At 42.5% G+C, this 17,544-nt stretch overlaps 1 protein-coding gene across 4 annotated transcripts in view; it reads right to left on the bottom strand.

The window, feature by feature from the left end:
- Positions 1 to 17,544, bottom strand: part of EVL (Enah/Vasp-like) — a 235,983-nt gene that overhangs the window by 102,684 nt on the left and 115,755 nt on the right. For all 4 annotated transcript variants that reach the window (XM_050954205.1, XM_050954203.1, XM_050954206.1 and 1 more), the window contains exon 2: positions 6,464 to 6,632. In XM_050954205.1, the coding sequence (XP_050810162.1) occupies positions 6,464 to 6,632 (169 nt within the window). The remainder of the gene's footprint in view (positions 1 to 6,463; positions 6,633 to 17,544) is intronic.

Here is a 17,544-nt window from a genome sequence, read left to right as displayed (position 1 = left end):
TCCCTCTGAGCTTAGGCAAGGGAATATAGGGAAGCTTGCATGGATAATGCCCATGGTGAAATGGGTCCGTAGAGAGCAAAAGGGGTCTTATGTCTGGGCTAACAAGCCAGTATTTTTCACATTTACCAATTTAAAAACAAAAACAAACAAACAAAAAGAAACAACACTTTTCAACCATCTCTGAAGAACTTAAGCCAGGGAGGCAGAGTCAGGGCCTTTGAAGAAATGTTTAGGAAGACTGGCGTGTGGCTCTCTCTACTCTGAGCAGTCTGTCCCCTTCATCTGCAGAAAGTCTTTGGTTTTCAGGAGCAGGACTGTACAAACCTGAAGAGCACTGAAGGGTGTGGAGCATTTGGTGACTAACAAAAAGTCGCTCCAATAAATGATTTACCAATGCAGATAAACTCTTCAGTTTGCGTACCAGCGTATTTAATCCCATGTGGGCTGAAGAATTCAGAATGCTGCCTTCACTTTGAGGGTTTAACCACTTCACGTGGAAGAGACACAGAATCCTGAATCCTCTGGCCCATATTCACTCTTGGAATACTGCCACTTTTCAGGCTGCCAGCAAAACCAATGTGCAGAACAAGGGTGGGCAAACCTTTTGGCCAAAGAGCCACACTGACGTTGCGAAACTGTATGGAGGGCCGGGTAGGGAAAGCTGTGCCTCCCCAAACAGACTAGCCCCTGCCCCCTATCCATCCCTCCCACTTCCCACCCCCTGACTTCCCCCCTCAAAACCTCCGCCCCATCCAACCCCCACTGGTCCTTGTCCCCTGACCAACTCCTCCTGGGACCCCCACCCCTAACCGCCCCCCTGTGATCCAACCCCCTAGCCAACCACCTATGCTCCCTGTCCCCTGACTGCCCTGACTCCTATCCACACCCTCACCTCCTGACTGCCCTCGGAACCTCCTGCCCCTTATCCAATCCCCCCCACACACACACACGCCCCCTTACCATGCCCGCTCAGAGCTGCAGGAGCTTGCAGCCCCGCCGCCCGGCTAGAACCAGTCACACCACCCTGCTGCCCAGCAGGAGTGGTGGGCCAGAGCACTAGTGCCGCAGTGCGGTGAGGCTGCAGAGGAGGGGTCGGGGGCTGACCTCCCTGTCTAGGAGCTCAGGGGCCGGGCAGGACGGTCCCGCGTGTTGTAGTTTGCCCAGCTCTGGTGTAGAAGAATAAGTATACAACCTGTCCTCATGCTCCAAAGGGTGGCCTCTTTTAAAAGAAAAAGGAAAGGACGTGGATGAGTTTAATTTTGCCTCCTCAGTCAGTAGTTTCAGAATAAAGGCAAATACAGGACTGCTTTGTCTCTTGATGAAAGAATGAAGGCAGAGTAGAATCCGCTGTAGATGGTGCTTGGATCACAAGGCTAATTGTGAAATGGAACGTTGGATGCTTCAAAGTAGCAAATAAAATAAATACATAAACATTTTCCAGTGTTCGGAACATAGCTTTTATAAAATTTCTAGGGGAAATTTCCTCTAGAGCTACATATGTCAGAAACTAGGATTTTCCACACTAGATAAGACCAATGGTCCACCTGGAGTAGTTTTTATCTCCAACAATGGCCAGCAGCAGCTGTGCAACAGGAAAGTGCAAGGGACCTCGCAGAAAACAGCAATGGATTAATCTGCCCACCAGAAAGGGTTCTTCTCTCTAACTCCCAGTAGTTAGAGTTTAACTTCAGGCCTAAAGCATGATGATTTTGATCCCTTTGAAAACCCCTTTTCCCCTGTAGACGGGTCACTCATTGGCCAGCATGCCCCTATCACAGCTAGGCATGGTGTAGAAGCCTCTGGCACACCCTATCAGTGGCCACTCTGGGCCTGACGTAGTTTACCCTTCTCACAACTCAGCCCTCCCAACAAGTTGTTTATAGGGCCCCACCCTTTCCAGGATAACAAACAGTCCTAGGAGCTTATGTCAGGTCTTCAGCCTCAACCTGAGCTCAGTAGTCTTTGCCCCCTTACAGGGGGCAAATGCAGGAGGGATTTACACTCCTTCTGTGGGAACCCCGACTCTCCCTCTCCTCTGTGTTCCAATTTCAGAACCCTGTACTACTAAGCTGATACATTCTCCTTCCTCAGACTCACTGCTGATTCCCTGGGCCACTTCCTGTCTTCAAGTTTGTGGCTGGTGCAGCATCCTCCACAGACACTCTGACAGCAGCCCCTCTCTGCCTGAGCTGCAGCCTTTTATTCCACCTGCTGCTGGTTATATAATTAGCTGCAGGTGAGGAAGTAGCTGCTTTGTCCATTAACCCTATTGTAGCTGTTGCAGCACAGGATCCGTACACCCCATCACACATCCCTTTTAATATTTACTGTGGAAACACTAGCTAATCATATCATCTACATAAATGTCCAATCCTGTTTTGAATCCTGCTAAGCTCTTGTCCTCAATGACATCTTGTGGCAATGAGTTCCACAGCTTAATTCTGAATTGTATGAAAAAATATTTTATATCCATATTATAATTTGCCATCTTTCAATGCCACCATTGTTTTTCATGACGGCCAGGAATGTCTCACTGTTACCTTGCTCTCTGTTTGTTTGTTGTATCCATCTGCTGTGTTTTGTATTATGCTTAGATTGTAAGCTCCTTGGGGCAGGCCTGTCTTTTTGTTACGGATGTGTACAATGCCAGGAACAGGGGGCCCTGTCTATCATTGGGATCTGGGCACTACATAATAATAATGCAGGGACATTTCCTTTCAACTTGATGCTTGTGGCTCTTGCAATGTTTCCCCAGATTGGCACCAACTGCACATACTCTAAAATTCAGAGGGTTATAGCCTAATAACCTCAGAATGGCTAATACCTCCACAGAGCAGGCCAAATTTAGTCCTGCTGCAAGCAGGCCCAGGCCCCCACAACTTCAATAAAAGAGGTACCCCACCTCTGGAGGGGGGAGGCAGGGAAGGATAACTCATTGGTTTGACCATTGGCCTGCTAAACCCAGGGTTGTGAGTTCAATCCTGGAGGGAGCCATTTAGGGATCTGGGCAAAAATCTGTCTGGGGATTGGGCCTACTGTGAGCAGGGGGTTGGACTAGATGACCTCCTGAGGTCCCTTCCAACCCTGATATTCTATGATTCAACACCAGGGATGAATCTGACCCAACATTTTAAAAAATGTGGCAAATTTATATCACAAGAATGCTGCCAGGGTACTAGCTCCAATTCTGGCCTAACCTTGCAATGGTCAATTCTGAAAAGTACCACCTTCTCCAAGGTCCCATTTTTATATTAATTTTCTAGCTCAGGACTTTACGTAAATCCTCCAGACTAGTGTGATTCACTTTTGACTTGTCTTGTCTATTTCTTCAGCATAGCCCTGCCACATGCATCTCAATAACTAGTTCCTCCTGAGGCCGTATAACTTGATATTAAATTCCTCACTTAAAAATCACTCAATTGTACCTCTGAATTAAACTAAAAGCAGCTGACTTCTGCAGACAAATATTCAAGACAAATGACTAACAAAATGGAAGTGGTTAAAGCGCTGGTGACCACAGCTTGAAAAGTGCCTCAGCCTGTATTGCTGCTGCTTTTTTGGGGTTGCTGATCATGTTGGTATGACTGTACACAGATACGTGTGTCTATGCAGGGGAAACAGATGAATTCATTTGCACTATGTCGTTAATAAGTACTTAAACATTGCAGACGAGGAAGAGAGAGAGACATAGCGGAGCGTGCGAATGAGACCTATAAAATGGTCTGATGACCACTTCCAGTTGTTAAATTTACATTTGATCACACTCAACATCATCTTAAAAACCACATTAGTGGGATGGAACCTTTTTGGGGAGTTTTCCAGTGGTATCTAAGTAGAGAAAATGACAAACAGAGATAGAAAGGTAAGGAAAATAAAGACTAAGTTATAAATATCATTAAACGAAAACTAGGAAAAGGGCCAGAAGAAAAAGCAGCCAGAGAAAGACAAGGAAAAAGAAAACCTACATGCAGCAGGAGACCGAGAATGCAAATTAAAAACATAAGATTCAGAGAGATCTAGAGTAAGGAGAAAATTAAACAGAAGACATTAAAAGCAGACAAAGGTCATGTCATGTAGATTAGTTTAATCTCTCTCTATCCCATCCTGCCAATCAGTATGCAATACAAGTTTAAATTGACTCTGTACGGCAATACTGTGCTAGGGATTTTGAGCCAGATCCTCAGTTGGTATAAATCGACAAAGCTCCAGTGATTTCATTTTATGCCAATTTACACTACTTGAGGATCTGGCCATTTTCAGAAAACATGCTTTGCTAGCTAAATACACCTCTACCCCGATATAATGCTGTCCTCAGGAGCCAAAAAATCTTACTGTGTTATAGGTGAAACTGCATTATATCGAACTTGCTTTAATCTGCTGGTGTGCACAGCCCCGCCCCCCTCCGGAGCACTGCTTTACCACGTTATATCCGAATTCCTGTTATATCGGGTCACATTATATCGGGGTAGAGGTGTAGTTAATTTTAACAAACCCTCACTTTTCAATGGGACTTTACTGAAGTCAGTATGAGTGTGCATGAGTTGGTTTAAACAGAGAACTATATGCACTGGATGTCATTTGTTGTTGTTGTTAAATGCAACTATTTAGCAAATCTTGGTTGCAGTAATAAACCACTACAGAAGATGGGATATTAGAGCTGGGACTGATGTGAAGTAGTTTAAATTCTGAACCTGAAAAACTCTGAAATGATCTTTTAAGTACCAGTCTTATCTCTAAGTTTATGCTTTGTCCAATGGATTTTGTGATTATAAGACATTTCTTTGTAATCATCTTTAAATTAGTATTTTTTCTAATACCTTTTTATTTTCTGAAGAGATTTTAACCTAGTTTCAGGTAGCTTGACAATTATTTTTTATCATCAAACGCCTGAACACCTCCCATTCAGTAGAGACATATGGATTTTATCTTCTTACATAAGTTTCGTCCTGAATTCAGACGTTTTCAGTGATGACCTGTGCCTCCTTATTTACTTCATGCAAACAATGACATCTGCAATCCAATCCAGAGGCTAAAGCTAATGAACTGACATTTAAAACACCACTGCCAAGACTTACAATTTAACTCTCAAATTTGTCCTATATTTAAATTGTTATAATCTGATTAAGAAAGCCCTCTGGGTTACATATAAGTAGCTTAAAAAAAAAAGCCATCACCCAATTGCTGACAAAATTGTATACAAAAACCAAAAGCTGTTATTTATGTTGGGCGCATGTAAAACAAGGATTTGTGCTTCTTTTACTGGGCTAGGTACTAGAAGTTCATTAATGTGCACTCTTTCTCAACCATCCTGACATCATTCAATGATACCAAAGCATAAACAAAAAGATATCTGATCTTGTTACTAATTAAACACAGCAACTTTACATAATTCAGTTCTATTCAAAATGCAAGATTCAAGTTTTATGTATATTTATAATACCTTTGCTGACCAGAAAAAGATAAAAATAGAGATGAACAAATACTTTAAACAGTTTCAGAAGTACACCGTAAATAGTTGAAAACCAACATACTATATTTTCCAAAAATCATTTGGGTTTCCCTTTGAAAAACATGAAGGCAGTGGGTGCATCAGATTGTCTAATATTAAATACTAATTAGCACATATGTAGCACTTCCCATCCACAGATCGCTTTTCAAAGCAGAGCAGTAAGCATCATTACATTTTACAAAAGACAGAAACTGAGACAGAGAAGTTAAGTGACATGCCCTAGATCACACGAGTGAATGACAGGGCTAGGACTCCTGACTCCCAGGCCCTTGTTCTAAAATGTAAAGTGGGACTAATTCAGTTTACAGAATCATGTGATTTGTTCACTTGAATGTGAATATTACATTTAAAATGAGACATCTATTTATAGCTCCTGGGAACAAATGCCTTCACACTTCAATCTGACACACCTGACATTGCTGCTGACAGTTCCCCCCTATCATACAGGCAGCCATTGACTAGGGAGCAGAGTCTGAACTCAGTTTTGATGGTGTAAATCCCACAAAGCTCCATTTATGCCATTGTAAATGAGATCAGAATATGTGCTTAGATTTTTTAAATGCAAAATGAGAACTTAGTTACTCATCATGAGAAGGCAGGAGTTGCAGGGAGAGTGAATGATCTCTTATTTGGCAGGAACACTAGAAGTTTGTACTATGGATGGAGCAATAAAGAGCAGCTGGGAGCAAAGCCTTCAGTAGAAAACAGGGATAATAAAATGGAGCTGAAAACACACAAAATCTTCCATGAGATTTCTTTCTCGCGTAAAGGACAAATAACAAGCTATAATAAATAGAGGTACAGTCCTGGATCAAGAAATCACACAGGACACGGCTTTATGGAGCAGAACATAAATGTATATGCGCTTAGTAGGAGTAGGATCAATTATATAACTGATTACATCTTTAGAGATCAAAGGATAATGTACAGGACACAAAAGACATAGTTACTCACTTGTTGATCTTGTAGTTTAACTCCAACTACTCTAAAGGTGTTACTGGCAGTGTTGTGGTATATGTTGATTCTGCTGAATCCCTGCTGTCCAGGCTTTATTGGCACCCATTTCTTACTGGTATCATCATAGACCATAACTGAAGCCCGGGCTTGGCAAATACTCTGTTCGCTGGAGAACAAAAGTAACACAACCATAAAATACAGTAAATGTGTGGTTTATTGCAAACTATTCTGAGGAAAACACAATTATTAAATACATTTAAACCATATATTGCATGCCTGGTCTATTAACCCTCAGAAGGCTGGCATTTTGCATGGTGCCTGCCAAATTAATGTTTTAATGGTTAAATGTGTGTGTAAACACATACACACTCTTCAGTGGGTTACATTTCTTGAATTTATTCTTTTTTAATCTTGCACACCAATACTAGGACCTAAGTGGAAACTTAATTCACGAATACTTTAAGGGAACCAAAAGCATTAATGCTCCATTTAATTTGCACCTGTTGACAAGTGAGGCCTTCCATATCTGCTTTTACAATTATTAATATGTTGCAGCTCATTGGCAGATACCTGGAGTAAAGTTTAGACACACAGTTTAAACAGGGAGCAAGTGGATCCTCAAACCAAAAGCCCTGTTAGGTAAACTGAAGAAATCAATTACACTAATCCAGCTACTGTCTGTAATACTCAGAACTTGATGACGCATTTAGAAGTCCCAAAATACACTGTAGAAGATGCACACGTTCTTTAAAAAACAGTTTTACTTCAGCTTACTAGCAAAGAAGGAAAGATCAAGGGGCTGGGGAGATGCAGTTTAATTACTGACATAATCATCTTTCAGAAGTAGCCCAAAATGTTAAGAAATACAAGATTACATTAAAAAAAAAATCAGAATATCTGGATTCACATATTTCAGTTATTTTCAACCAGAGGTAAAGATGTGAAGAACCATTTTAAATAAATGTAGATAATGACAACATGAATTCTGGAGTATTCTGGGGGAACTGTGATTTGGAAGATTTCCCCATCTAAAGCAATATAACAGAGGTTGCTTTTTTTCTGAACTTTATCTAAATTTTTTATATTTTTTAGCAGTAGCAGTGGTGCTGGAACAATTTTTGTGTGTGTGTGGGGAGGTGCTGACAGCCATTGCACCAAACTGTAAACCCCGTATATGATGGAAACCACTTCAAGCCAAATAGTGCGGCAGCACCCCCAGCACCCCTAGTTCCAGCACCTATGAGTACCTACTGTGCAGTTGCAGTTTCAAGCGATGAAAATATCTTGTTAAAGAGCATAATCATTATACCGTAGTTACTGTAAATGTTTATTTTTGTTCTGTAATTTCACATGAATATTATTTCCCTCCCACTGAAATTTATTCTTGGAATAGAAGCTAAGACAAACGGTGCACTCCTCCAGATTACTGTAAAAAGTACATCTTCCATATGTAACAGATATCATTGGGTATATAGCTGAGGTCACACAAACACAGAACATAATACTCAACATCCTTCACTGACATTTTTGAACTGTCAACCAGTATTTCAACTATTGCTACCCTGAATTCCCAGCAGTTGCAGACACTAGAACTACTCTCACGAGAAATAGGTAAATGCTCAAAATTTCTGTGATCTAAGATCTGGGCCCTCATCCTGCACATAACAGTAGGCTTGCATGAGTAAGCAGTGTAGGATCAGGCCTATGGTCTTTTAAAAATATAAATGAAATTGTTATGGTTTATGTCCAGCATAAGGCCCCGCAAGTCCTGTCCCAGCGGTGGTCCGGGTCATCGGTGGCATTTCAGCGGTGTGGGGGGGGGGGCCTTCAGTGCAGCCAAAGACGCGCAGCGACTGAAGGGCCCCCCGCCGCTGAAATGCCGCCAAAGACCCAGACTGCCGCCGGGTGAGTACAAGTGCCGCAGCTCCCCCGCTTTGCCCCAGGCCCCCTGAATCCTCTGGGCAGTCCTGGTTTAGGATGGAGAGATAGTAAAGCATTTTCAAGTATCCAAGGAAAAGCGGTAACACTTAAAGAACTGTCTCATTAATCTTTAAAAAACCAAGCAAAGAAACAATAACCAGAAAAAACTCCAATCTTCTCTTGCGCCATCAAGATAGGAAGAGAGAGATTCATTGTTGTCAATTTCTACCTGTGGGATATGCTCAGACGTGATGCTGATAAGTATGATAGTCAGATACAGTGTCAGACAGCATGCCCTATATCGGCAGACAATCCATTAATTATCTTAAAGCTAAGAAATCCAGAATAATAGGCTATTATTACTTCAGAGCATGAAAATCGGTAGGTTGCGTTACTGGAGCATATAGGAGAAGTAGATTGCACAGTCTGAAATATAAATACTAGTATTATGTACGTACTTTAGGTCTTATAAGGGATATGCCCATGTCCATCCACCTGTTGTTGTCTTGTTATATGGGACAGGGAATGGTTTTTCATTATAGTACAATGGGGCCGAAATCCTTTAGGGCCTTTAAGTACAACAACAACTTGGTCAAATCTCTTGGCAGAGTAATCATAAAACATCAGTTGTTTGAAAGGTTTTTCTGAAAAGCCCAATTCAACTTCTGATGTTTATAGGGGAGGATAGTTCATGCTACAAAATGGAGCTCATGGTCCTGTCCCCTTCCCCCTGCCCACTTTCTCATTATAATGCATATGTTTGCTTATAAAAAAAACCCAAACAGCTGCTTGATTAACTACAGGCCAAACTAAGACAGAGCTGAGTACCTGCTGATCATAAGCGACTATTCCTAGAGTCAGTGAAAGTTTAGGACATCAAGAACAGGCTGCAGAGTGAAGTACATCTGCTTTCAGCAGCCTAATGCTGTGTCCTCCATGATGTCTGTTGCACATCTGCACCCTTATTCATATTGATGAGAGCTAGTCAGAGAAATTTTGACCAAACCGTATTCCATCCAAATTAAAATGCTTTGCAAAATCAAGTCTATTTTACTGGAATTTCCTTTTGGAAGAAAACCAGGGAAAAAAGTTCAGACAATACTGAAAGGTCCTGTTTTGATATTTTCACATTGAAATGTTTTATTTCTTTTGAATGAGTTTTCATTTTGAAATTTTGTACTATAATATATACTATCATATAATAAATGCAACATTTTAAGAAGTCAAAATCAAAACAAAATATTGTGCTCAATGAAAATGATTTTTTTAAAATTTTCCTTCACAAAGAATTTATCAATTTTTGGTTTTCATTCTGATTTGGAATGAAGCTAAATTTCAAAATGCTTCATGGACTGGAACTCCTGCCCTCCACACAGCTCTAATATTGACATTGTGTGACTAAACAAAACCTCAAAATATAGCACTATTCTTTTTAAAGGTGGGCAGGTGCTTTACAGCAGCATTTCCCCAAGTCAGTTTTAGTAGCTGAGGCATTTTAATTAACTCTCCTATAGTACAAAATATCAGGCGCAATTCCTGCTTCTCCTGAAGTCAATGGGAGTTTTTAACCATTACTTCAATAGGAACAGAATCAGGTCCATTACTTGGCCTCCAGTGAAATAAAAGAAAGCAACATCATAGAAGACATACAATGCAAGGAAAACCACTCTTTGCAAAATCCTTCATTACTTGCAAACCCTATTGTCCCTCCCAGGACCTGATTCTAGCATACAGCCCATCACCTTGAACTAAGGAGCCTAAATTCTATTTTCTCACTTTACCCCTGCGGCTGCTATAGTAACTTCCCACCAAATATGTCATAAAGTGTCCAATCCAATGCCCATTGAAATCAAGCGGAGTCTTTTTACTGATCTCAATGGGAACTGGAAAGGGTTATTACACTGTTTTATATCTAAACCAGATAACGATATGAGCTACCAGGGAAGTTTCCTCAGCTATTTTTCTGGGCCATAAATTGTTGTTAATGCTGTGAGGCAGGGGAATGCACTGTAGGCATACGGTAACACTTTGTATCGTATGACTGTGAATAGCCTACGTTCTCTCTCTCTCAGAACAGTATGGATCATATCAGCATTTGTATTTAGTCATGGTTTAACAACCCACAACCATAAACTTCCTGATGCATCTTAAAAAAAAAAGATTACTGAGAACAGAGATATTTTATAGCAGATCCATTACGCTATTTCATTACACATAACACTCAAAATGTAATTACGGTAATTTCTATATTGATTTTTTAATTATATTACATTGCATCAACATGCAAGGTGTCCGACTCCACTGTTGCCAGCCTGGATTTCCATTATAGTCAAGTGAACATGAGGAGGCTAAAAACATGGGCCTAATTTAGTGTTGCCAACTAATTGCACAAAACCAAACACCTTTGCACCGTCCCACCCTGCCCTGAGGCCCCAGCTGTGCCTCGTCCCTTCTCTGATACCACACGCCGACTCACTCCAGCCCTCCTCCCTCCCTCCGTCTCTCACTGGGTGGGGGGTGCGGAGTACAGGAGGGGGCTCCGGGCTGGGGCCAAGGGGTTTTGAGAGCAGGCTCAGGGCTGGGGTTCGGGTGCGGGAAGAGGTTTGAGGTGTGGGCTCCAGGAGTTTGGGTGCAGGAGGGGGGTTCCGACCTGGGGCAGGGGGTTGAGGTGCAGGAGGGGGTTCAGGGTGTGGGCTCCACTCGGGTGGCAATTACCTCAGGCGGCTCCTGGTCAGCGGTGCAGCGGGGCTAAAACAGGCTTCCTGTATGCCAAGGCTCTGCACTGCTCCTGGAAGAGGCCGCCATGTCCGGCCCCTAGGCAGAGGCACGGCCACACAGCTCTGCATTGTGCGCGCTGCCCATGCCTGCAGGTGCTGTCCCCGCAGTTCCCATTGGCCACGGTTTCTGGCCAATGGGAGCTGTGGAGCCGGTGCTGAGACAGCTTGTGGTGCTTCTCTGATTACCCTGTGCCTAGAGACTGCAGGGACATGCCAGCCGCTTCCAGGACCTGTATGGAGCCAGGGCAGACAGGGAACCTGCCTTAGCCCCACTGCGCTGCTAACCAGACTTTTAACAGTGGTGCTGACTGGAGCTGCCAGGACCCCTTTTCGATCGGATGTTCCAGTCGAAAACCAGACACCTGTTAACCCAAGCCTCATTACAAAGCAGTACATGCTTAAGAGACCACTGACTTTTACACCATAGTAACAGCAAATTCAATACGTTACCACACATCATGCCCTGACTAGTTTTGTACAGTTGTGTGATTAACCCAATAAAAATGGCCAATTCCTGTTCTGAATTTTCTTCTTCCCTTCTTAGAGCTCTCATACACATTATAAAGCTTCCCATACACTGGGATATGATTTTGGACCAGACTAGAGATATCCTATTAAAATGGTCTTTTCCCTCTGAGATGCCAGTTTGAACTCGAATGGTAATATCCATAGTTAGCCATTCCTAAACTATTTCCTTCCAAGTGCAGTATGCCTCTGACATGACAAAGCTCTGTAACAGGACTACTAACTTACTTAAAAGTTAAAGCAAATGCATTCATCTGCATAGCAGATGCTAGTAGACCCCACTATGTATAAAGCAGCATGGCCATTCATTGATCTATCTACTTAGATTCTTCAGTCATGTCCACCATTGAGGTTTCTGAGTGTCTCAGTCTTCTTGATCTACTGCACAGCAGTTTTTCTCCCTCCGCTGGAATTTACCTGCCTACTTGTCAACACTTTTTATTTATTTATTTGCAAGTGAAATGATAAATCTGATGAACAGCAGTAAACTCCACATTTATTTACAAAAAAATTGGTCAATCTCTCTACATTTATGGCTATGTCCGATAGTGTTTGTTGCTAAAAACACCCTCCTTTTTGTTTAAAAGTTTTTTCATGTCATCATTTCATTTTGTTGTAATGTTAGAACCATATTTATGACAAGCTATCAGGCTTTCCTGTCTGGTGGTTGACTGCTCTGGTTAGCTTAACGAAGAGAAGGTTATGGGGTGACTTTGTTACAGTTTGTAAGTATCTATGTGGGGAACAAATATTTGGTAATGGGCTCTTCAATCTAGCAGAGAAAGATTGAATGTGAAACAGTGGTTGGAAGTTGAAGTTAGAGAAATTCAGACTGGAAATAAAGTGTACATTTTTGACAGTGAGGGTAATTAACCATTGGAACAATTTACCGAAGATCATGATGGATTCTCCATCACTGACAATTTTTATATCAAGTTTGAATGTTTTTCTAAAAGATCTGCTCTAGGAATAATTTTGGAGAAGTTCTATGGCCTGTGTTATACAGGAAGTCAGACTAGATGATCACAATGGTTCCTTCTAGCCTTGAAATCTATGAATCAATGAGTTAAGATATAATTTCTTCCTGGATGGTTTGGCTTCCCTGAAAACTGACACATGCAGTCCGGAACATTCAAAGATAAATGCTCATTTACCAGCATTGTTAGCATCTTACCTACTGTAGGATATGTGATAAGTTTCCAGGGTTGCTGTGGAAGACGAAGGAGTTGTTCTTGAAGGTCCTGATCCTGTTAGGTGCTAACAGCCCTCTACCACCAGTGATATCAAAGGATACAGAGCACCTTTGATGAGGTGCTGGTCCACAGAGAAGCCTTTGGAACGGGTCTGAGCTAACCTTCCATACAGGAGTGGGGAAATGCAGACATGGATGAGACCCTCCATGCATGGATCTCATTAATGTATTTATTATTAGCGGGTTAGATTTTGATACCTTTACTCACATATAGCACCTTCTTACTACACAAGAAATATTGACTTCAGCTGGGTTATTTATTCATTAAGGTTCTATATTTTACAGTTAAGGGCACCAAAAGTTAATTCAATAAAGTCTGCCAAGGACATTGCCAGAAACTGCCATATCTGTCACACTATTCAACATGAGTAAGGATATCGGAATGTGGCCTAAATTTATTTAAAATCTGAGTACTTTTGTGTAAGTAAAGCAACCATGGAATATATTTGCAAAGCTACTTTAGAAAATATATCTCAGACACATATTTATTTTCAAGATATTTAAAGTATTGTACCATGGGAAAGAACAAGAGAATTTTAGATCATTCAAGGCGTGTAGCTGGGGCAGTAATAAAATTGTTTAAATGGCATGATTGTTTGCAGGGGCGGCTCCAGGCCCCAGCACGCCAAGCACGTGCTTGGGGCGGCATGCTGCGGGGGGCGCTCTGCCAGTCGCGCGGCAGGCAGGGTGCCTTCAGCGACATGCCTGCAGGGGGTCCGCTGGTCCCACAGCTCTGGTGGACCTCCTGCAGGCGTGCCTGCAGAGGGTCCACTGGTCCCGCGGCTCCACCGAAGCCGCGGGACCAGTGGACCCTCCGCAGGCAAGCCTGCGGGAGGTCCACCGGAGCTGCGGGACTGACGACTGGCAGAGCGCCCCCCCCGCGGCATGCCGCTGTGCTTGGAGCGGCGAAATGTCTAGAGCCGCCCCTGCTTGTTTGATTGAAATGTAACATTACATTTCATGTAATGGGGGGGAGGGATAGCTCAGGGGTTTGAGCATTGGCCTACTAAACCCAGGGTTGTGAGTTCAATCCCTGAGGGGACCATTAAGGGAACTGGGGTAAAAAATCTGGGGATTGGTCCTGCTTGGAGCAGGGGGTTGGACTAGATGACCTCCTGAGGTCCCTTCCAACCCTAATAGTCTATGATTCTATGATTAATGAAACCCACTGGACAGATTTTATTGATGTCCTGGCTTTAATTGTTAATTTGCATTCTGGCTATTGTAGAATTACTCTCCATAATATAAAAAAAATGCAATAATTCAGAAAACATTTATGGTAGCATGAATGCATGTGAAATATGTTGCTCTTTTTTATGCAAGCTGAAAAATGAAATGTTCTGTTGATTCACAGGGAAGAACTTGTGAAGGCAAATGAGTTTTTCTGCTATGTACACAATTCTTTAGGGAGAAGTCATCCCACTGTATTCTGTGTAGCTCTGCCCTACAGTTGTAGTAGGGGTGGTGGTTTTTTTTTTTAAATGAAGACCCATAATTTACTATGAACTGAGCGGAGACAATCAAATGCATTTCTCTGAATGCTCATGGCTGGATATAAACCCTTCCTTCTGAGAAAAGTGCTGAAGTATTCTACTGTAACGGTTTAAAACATTGCAGCTTACAGTATAGGTACTGCAGCGTTATTGGGCCATTACTGTACAATACTGTACCGAGGGACTTACTGGCCGCCGCTTCCAGCAGCTCCCATTGGCCCGGAGCAGTGATCCACGGCCAGTGGGAGCCGTGATCGGCCGGACCTGCAGATGGGACAGGTAAATACACTGGCCCAGCCCGCCAGGGGCTTTCCCTACACAAGCGGCGCCCCCTGTTTGAGGAAACTCTGGCCTAGTTCGATGTCATGAATTAGGGCTTGCAGCTGATCCTGGAACCAATTAGCTCCACCTACCTAGTGAGGAACAGAGGACTGAGAGCTGAATGAGAGCTGGCTTGCAGCAGAATCACTTGATTGGCCAGGCCACCCAATTGGCTAGAAGAACCAAGAGGCATGCTCTGAAGCCCAGCAGCAGTATTAGGCCAATGGCAGCTCAAAGTATTCACCCCGGTTCCATTAGCTCCTTTGCCAGCTTGTTCCCAGGCTCACTCCAGCCCTGCTCCTGCCTTGTTCCAGCCCCACTCTTGTCCTGGACCCAGTCTTTCCCCTGCTTTGCCACACACCAGATAACCTGGCTTTAAACCTTGTCTCTGACTTCAGCCCTGACCCTTGGCTCTGGCATCTGACCTGTGACTCCAACTCTGACCCTGGACTCCTGTTCCTGACTGACGACTCTTGATCCAATCACTAGGCCCGACTCCCCATGTTCTGGTCAATGACACTTAAGTGAGAACATTTGCACAAAGTGATTGAATTAACAGCACAGAGAAGCTAAATTCCCACTGGATTACTAGCTCAATTATCAGCAGGCCAGCTAGCTCAAGTTTAAAGCACCACCTAACTTGAAGTAGAGAACTGTGAAAGGAAGTTGGGTAGAGTAAGCATCTTTGTTGGATGGAAATAAGGGAAAACCACAGGAAAAATTAGAGACAATGCTTTATTGTAAGGGACATTTTAGGCAAACACCATTTCCCCTAGCACATCACGCATTTTTCTCTTAAGTCTATATTTCTACTGCTCTCAAATATACAATGGAATTATTATAACCTTCTATTTAATATTTAAAATGGTACTATCAGTTTTAATACATTTCAATAAATCTTAAAATCAAGGATGGGTGATCACCCTAAGGGACAAATCAAAGAAATAAGGGATGATCCCTTAAAATAAGGGATGAGTGGTCACCCGAGAGTCAAGTTAGAGGCAACACTTAATTTACCTTGAGTTAATACTGCAGTGAAGATGAGCCCTTTGATTGTAAGCTCTTCAGTGTAGAGACTGTCTCTTATTCTACGTTAGTACAGCGTCCAGCACAATGGCCTCCTGTTCTTGGTTGGCGCCTAGACACTCCCATAAGAAAGATGACTAATAACAATCACAACCCACGTCTCTTGACTTCCAGTTCGGTGCCCTATCTAATGGACCATATCCTCTATAGCAGCAGCTAGAACGATGTTCATTGTAAAGGTTACCAAAGATAATGTAAGCCATACTGGAGCTGTGACGAAAGAGAATGCAAAATGCTTATGTGGAGAACGAGGGAGATATCTGTATTATTTTTTTATGACTATCAGTTGCACTTCAATTTACCTGTTTGATATTTTCCTGCACGACTGCATGGAATTAAAAGAGGCTGTTAGAGGGAAACAAAGAGGAAATGAAATTATGAGAGAGAGAAAGTATTTTAAGGGAACACTAAGGGAGCTACAAAATGGGAAATGCCCATCGGCTGGGCTCCAGCTGGGATAGCAGGTTTACCTTTCCCATGCTGGAACCTAAGATCAAAGGAACACTAAACCATTAAAGACACCAGCATAGAGAGGAAGGGAGGTGAGTAGGCAGCAGATGCTGGAGCTGCATCTTTCTTCGAGACAGCCATAACTCCACTAACTTGATATTTCACAAAAGCTAAGAATGTGTCTCACTTTTTAAAATGAGGATGCTAATAATCACTTAGTTATCTTCATTAACTACTGTGTTTTTGTAAAGTGCTTTGAAGTTGCAAACTGATAGTTTTCCTAAACTTTTGTTTTCATTTTGTTTATCAAAGCTTGGTTTGTACTATTTTTCTTCTCACCAGCCTGATCGTTATTATTGATGTCATAAGTTATTTGGTTGTTCTACCTTGCAACAAATCCACTTCACAATGAAAAATTACACAAAACCCCCTATAATATGTTTTTAACATATTGCACTTTTTACAGGAAGTCACATTTGTGTGGTTAAACCTGCTCTGCAAGTAACAGATGAATTATATCAGCATGTGAACCCAGCTAACATTACCTTTAAAAAACCTATGTAAATAAGAAATTGGATATAACGAGAAGGATGGTTAGTGTGATATACGAACATTAACCTCAAAGGTTAACAAGACACAAGGTACAGACCACATTCCTGCAGCAGCCGAGGTCAGCTGCAAACTCTAATGGACTATTCTGCTAAACAGAATTATTTCAATTATTTTCATCACACCAAATGAAGTAAGGATTAGGGTGGGTAAAATTTTTTTTTAATTAGATATAATTATTTAAAGAAATGGCTATTTATGGAATGGCACAATATTTGCAGTTTTTGTCCAACTAACTTATTCAAATTGAGCTTAAAAATACCAGTGCTCTACAAACTTCAAGGCAAAAAAGCATTCAGTCGAGTTACTACAAGCAAAACACCTCCCATATCTGGCATCTTAGCATTTGCTGCAGCTATGACTAGGTTGCTAATTTTGTCCTGCCATAGAATCTACAACTTCTACTTCCCATCCAAAGTCAGCATCAGTTGTAGAGGATCCTCCAGCACAGGGGAGGGCAAACAACAGCCCGCAGGCCGGATCTGGCCCATCAGGGCTTTCAATCCAGCCTGCGGGATGTGGCGCAGTGGGGCTAGGGCAGGCTCCCTGCCTGCCCTGGCCCCGTGCTGCTCCCAGAAGTGGCTGGCATCATGTTCCTGTGGCCCCTGGGGGAGCAGGGGTAGAGGGCTCCGTGGGCTGCCCTTT

The sequence above is a fragment of the Gopherus flavomarginatus genome, chromosome 5 (assembly GCF_025201925.1).
Source record: "Gopherus flavomarginatus isolate rGopFla2 chromosome 5, rGopFla2.mat.asm, whole genome shotgun sequence".
NCBI classification, from domain to species: Eukaryota; Metazoa; Chordata; order Testudines; family Testudinidae; genus Gopherus; species Gopherus flavomarginatus.
Note: the sequence above shows the minus strand (reverse complement) of the source record. Positions and strands in the feature narration are given on the sequence as shown.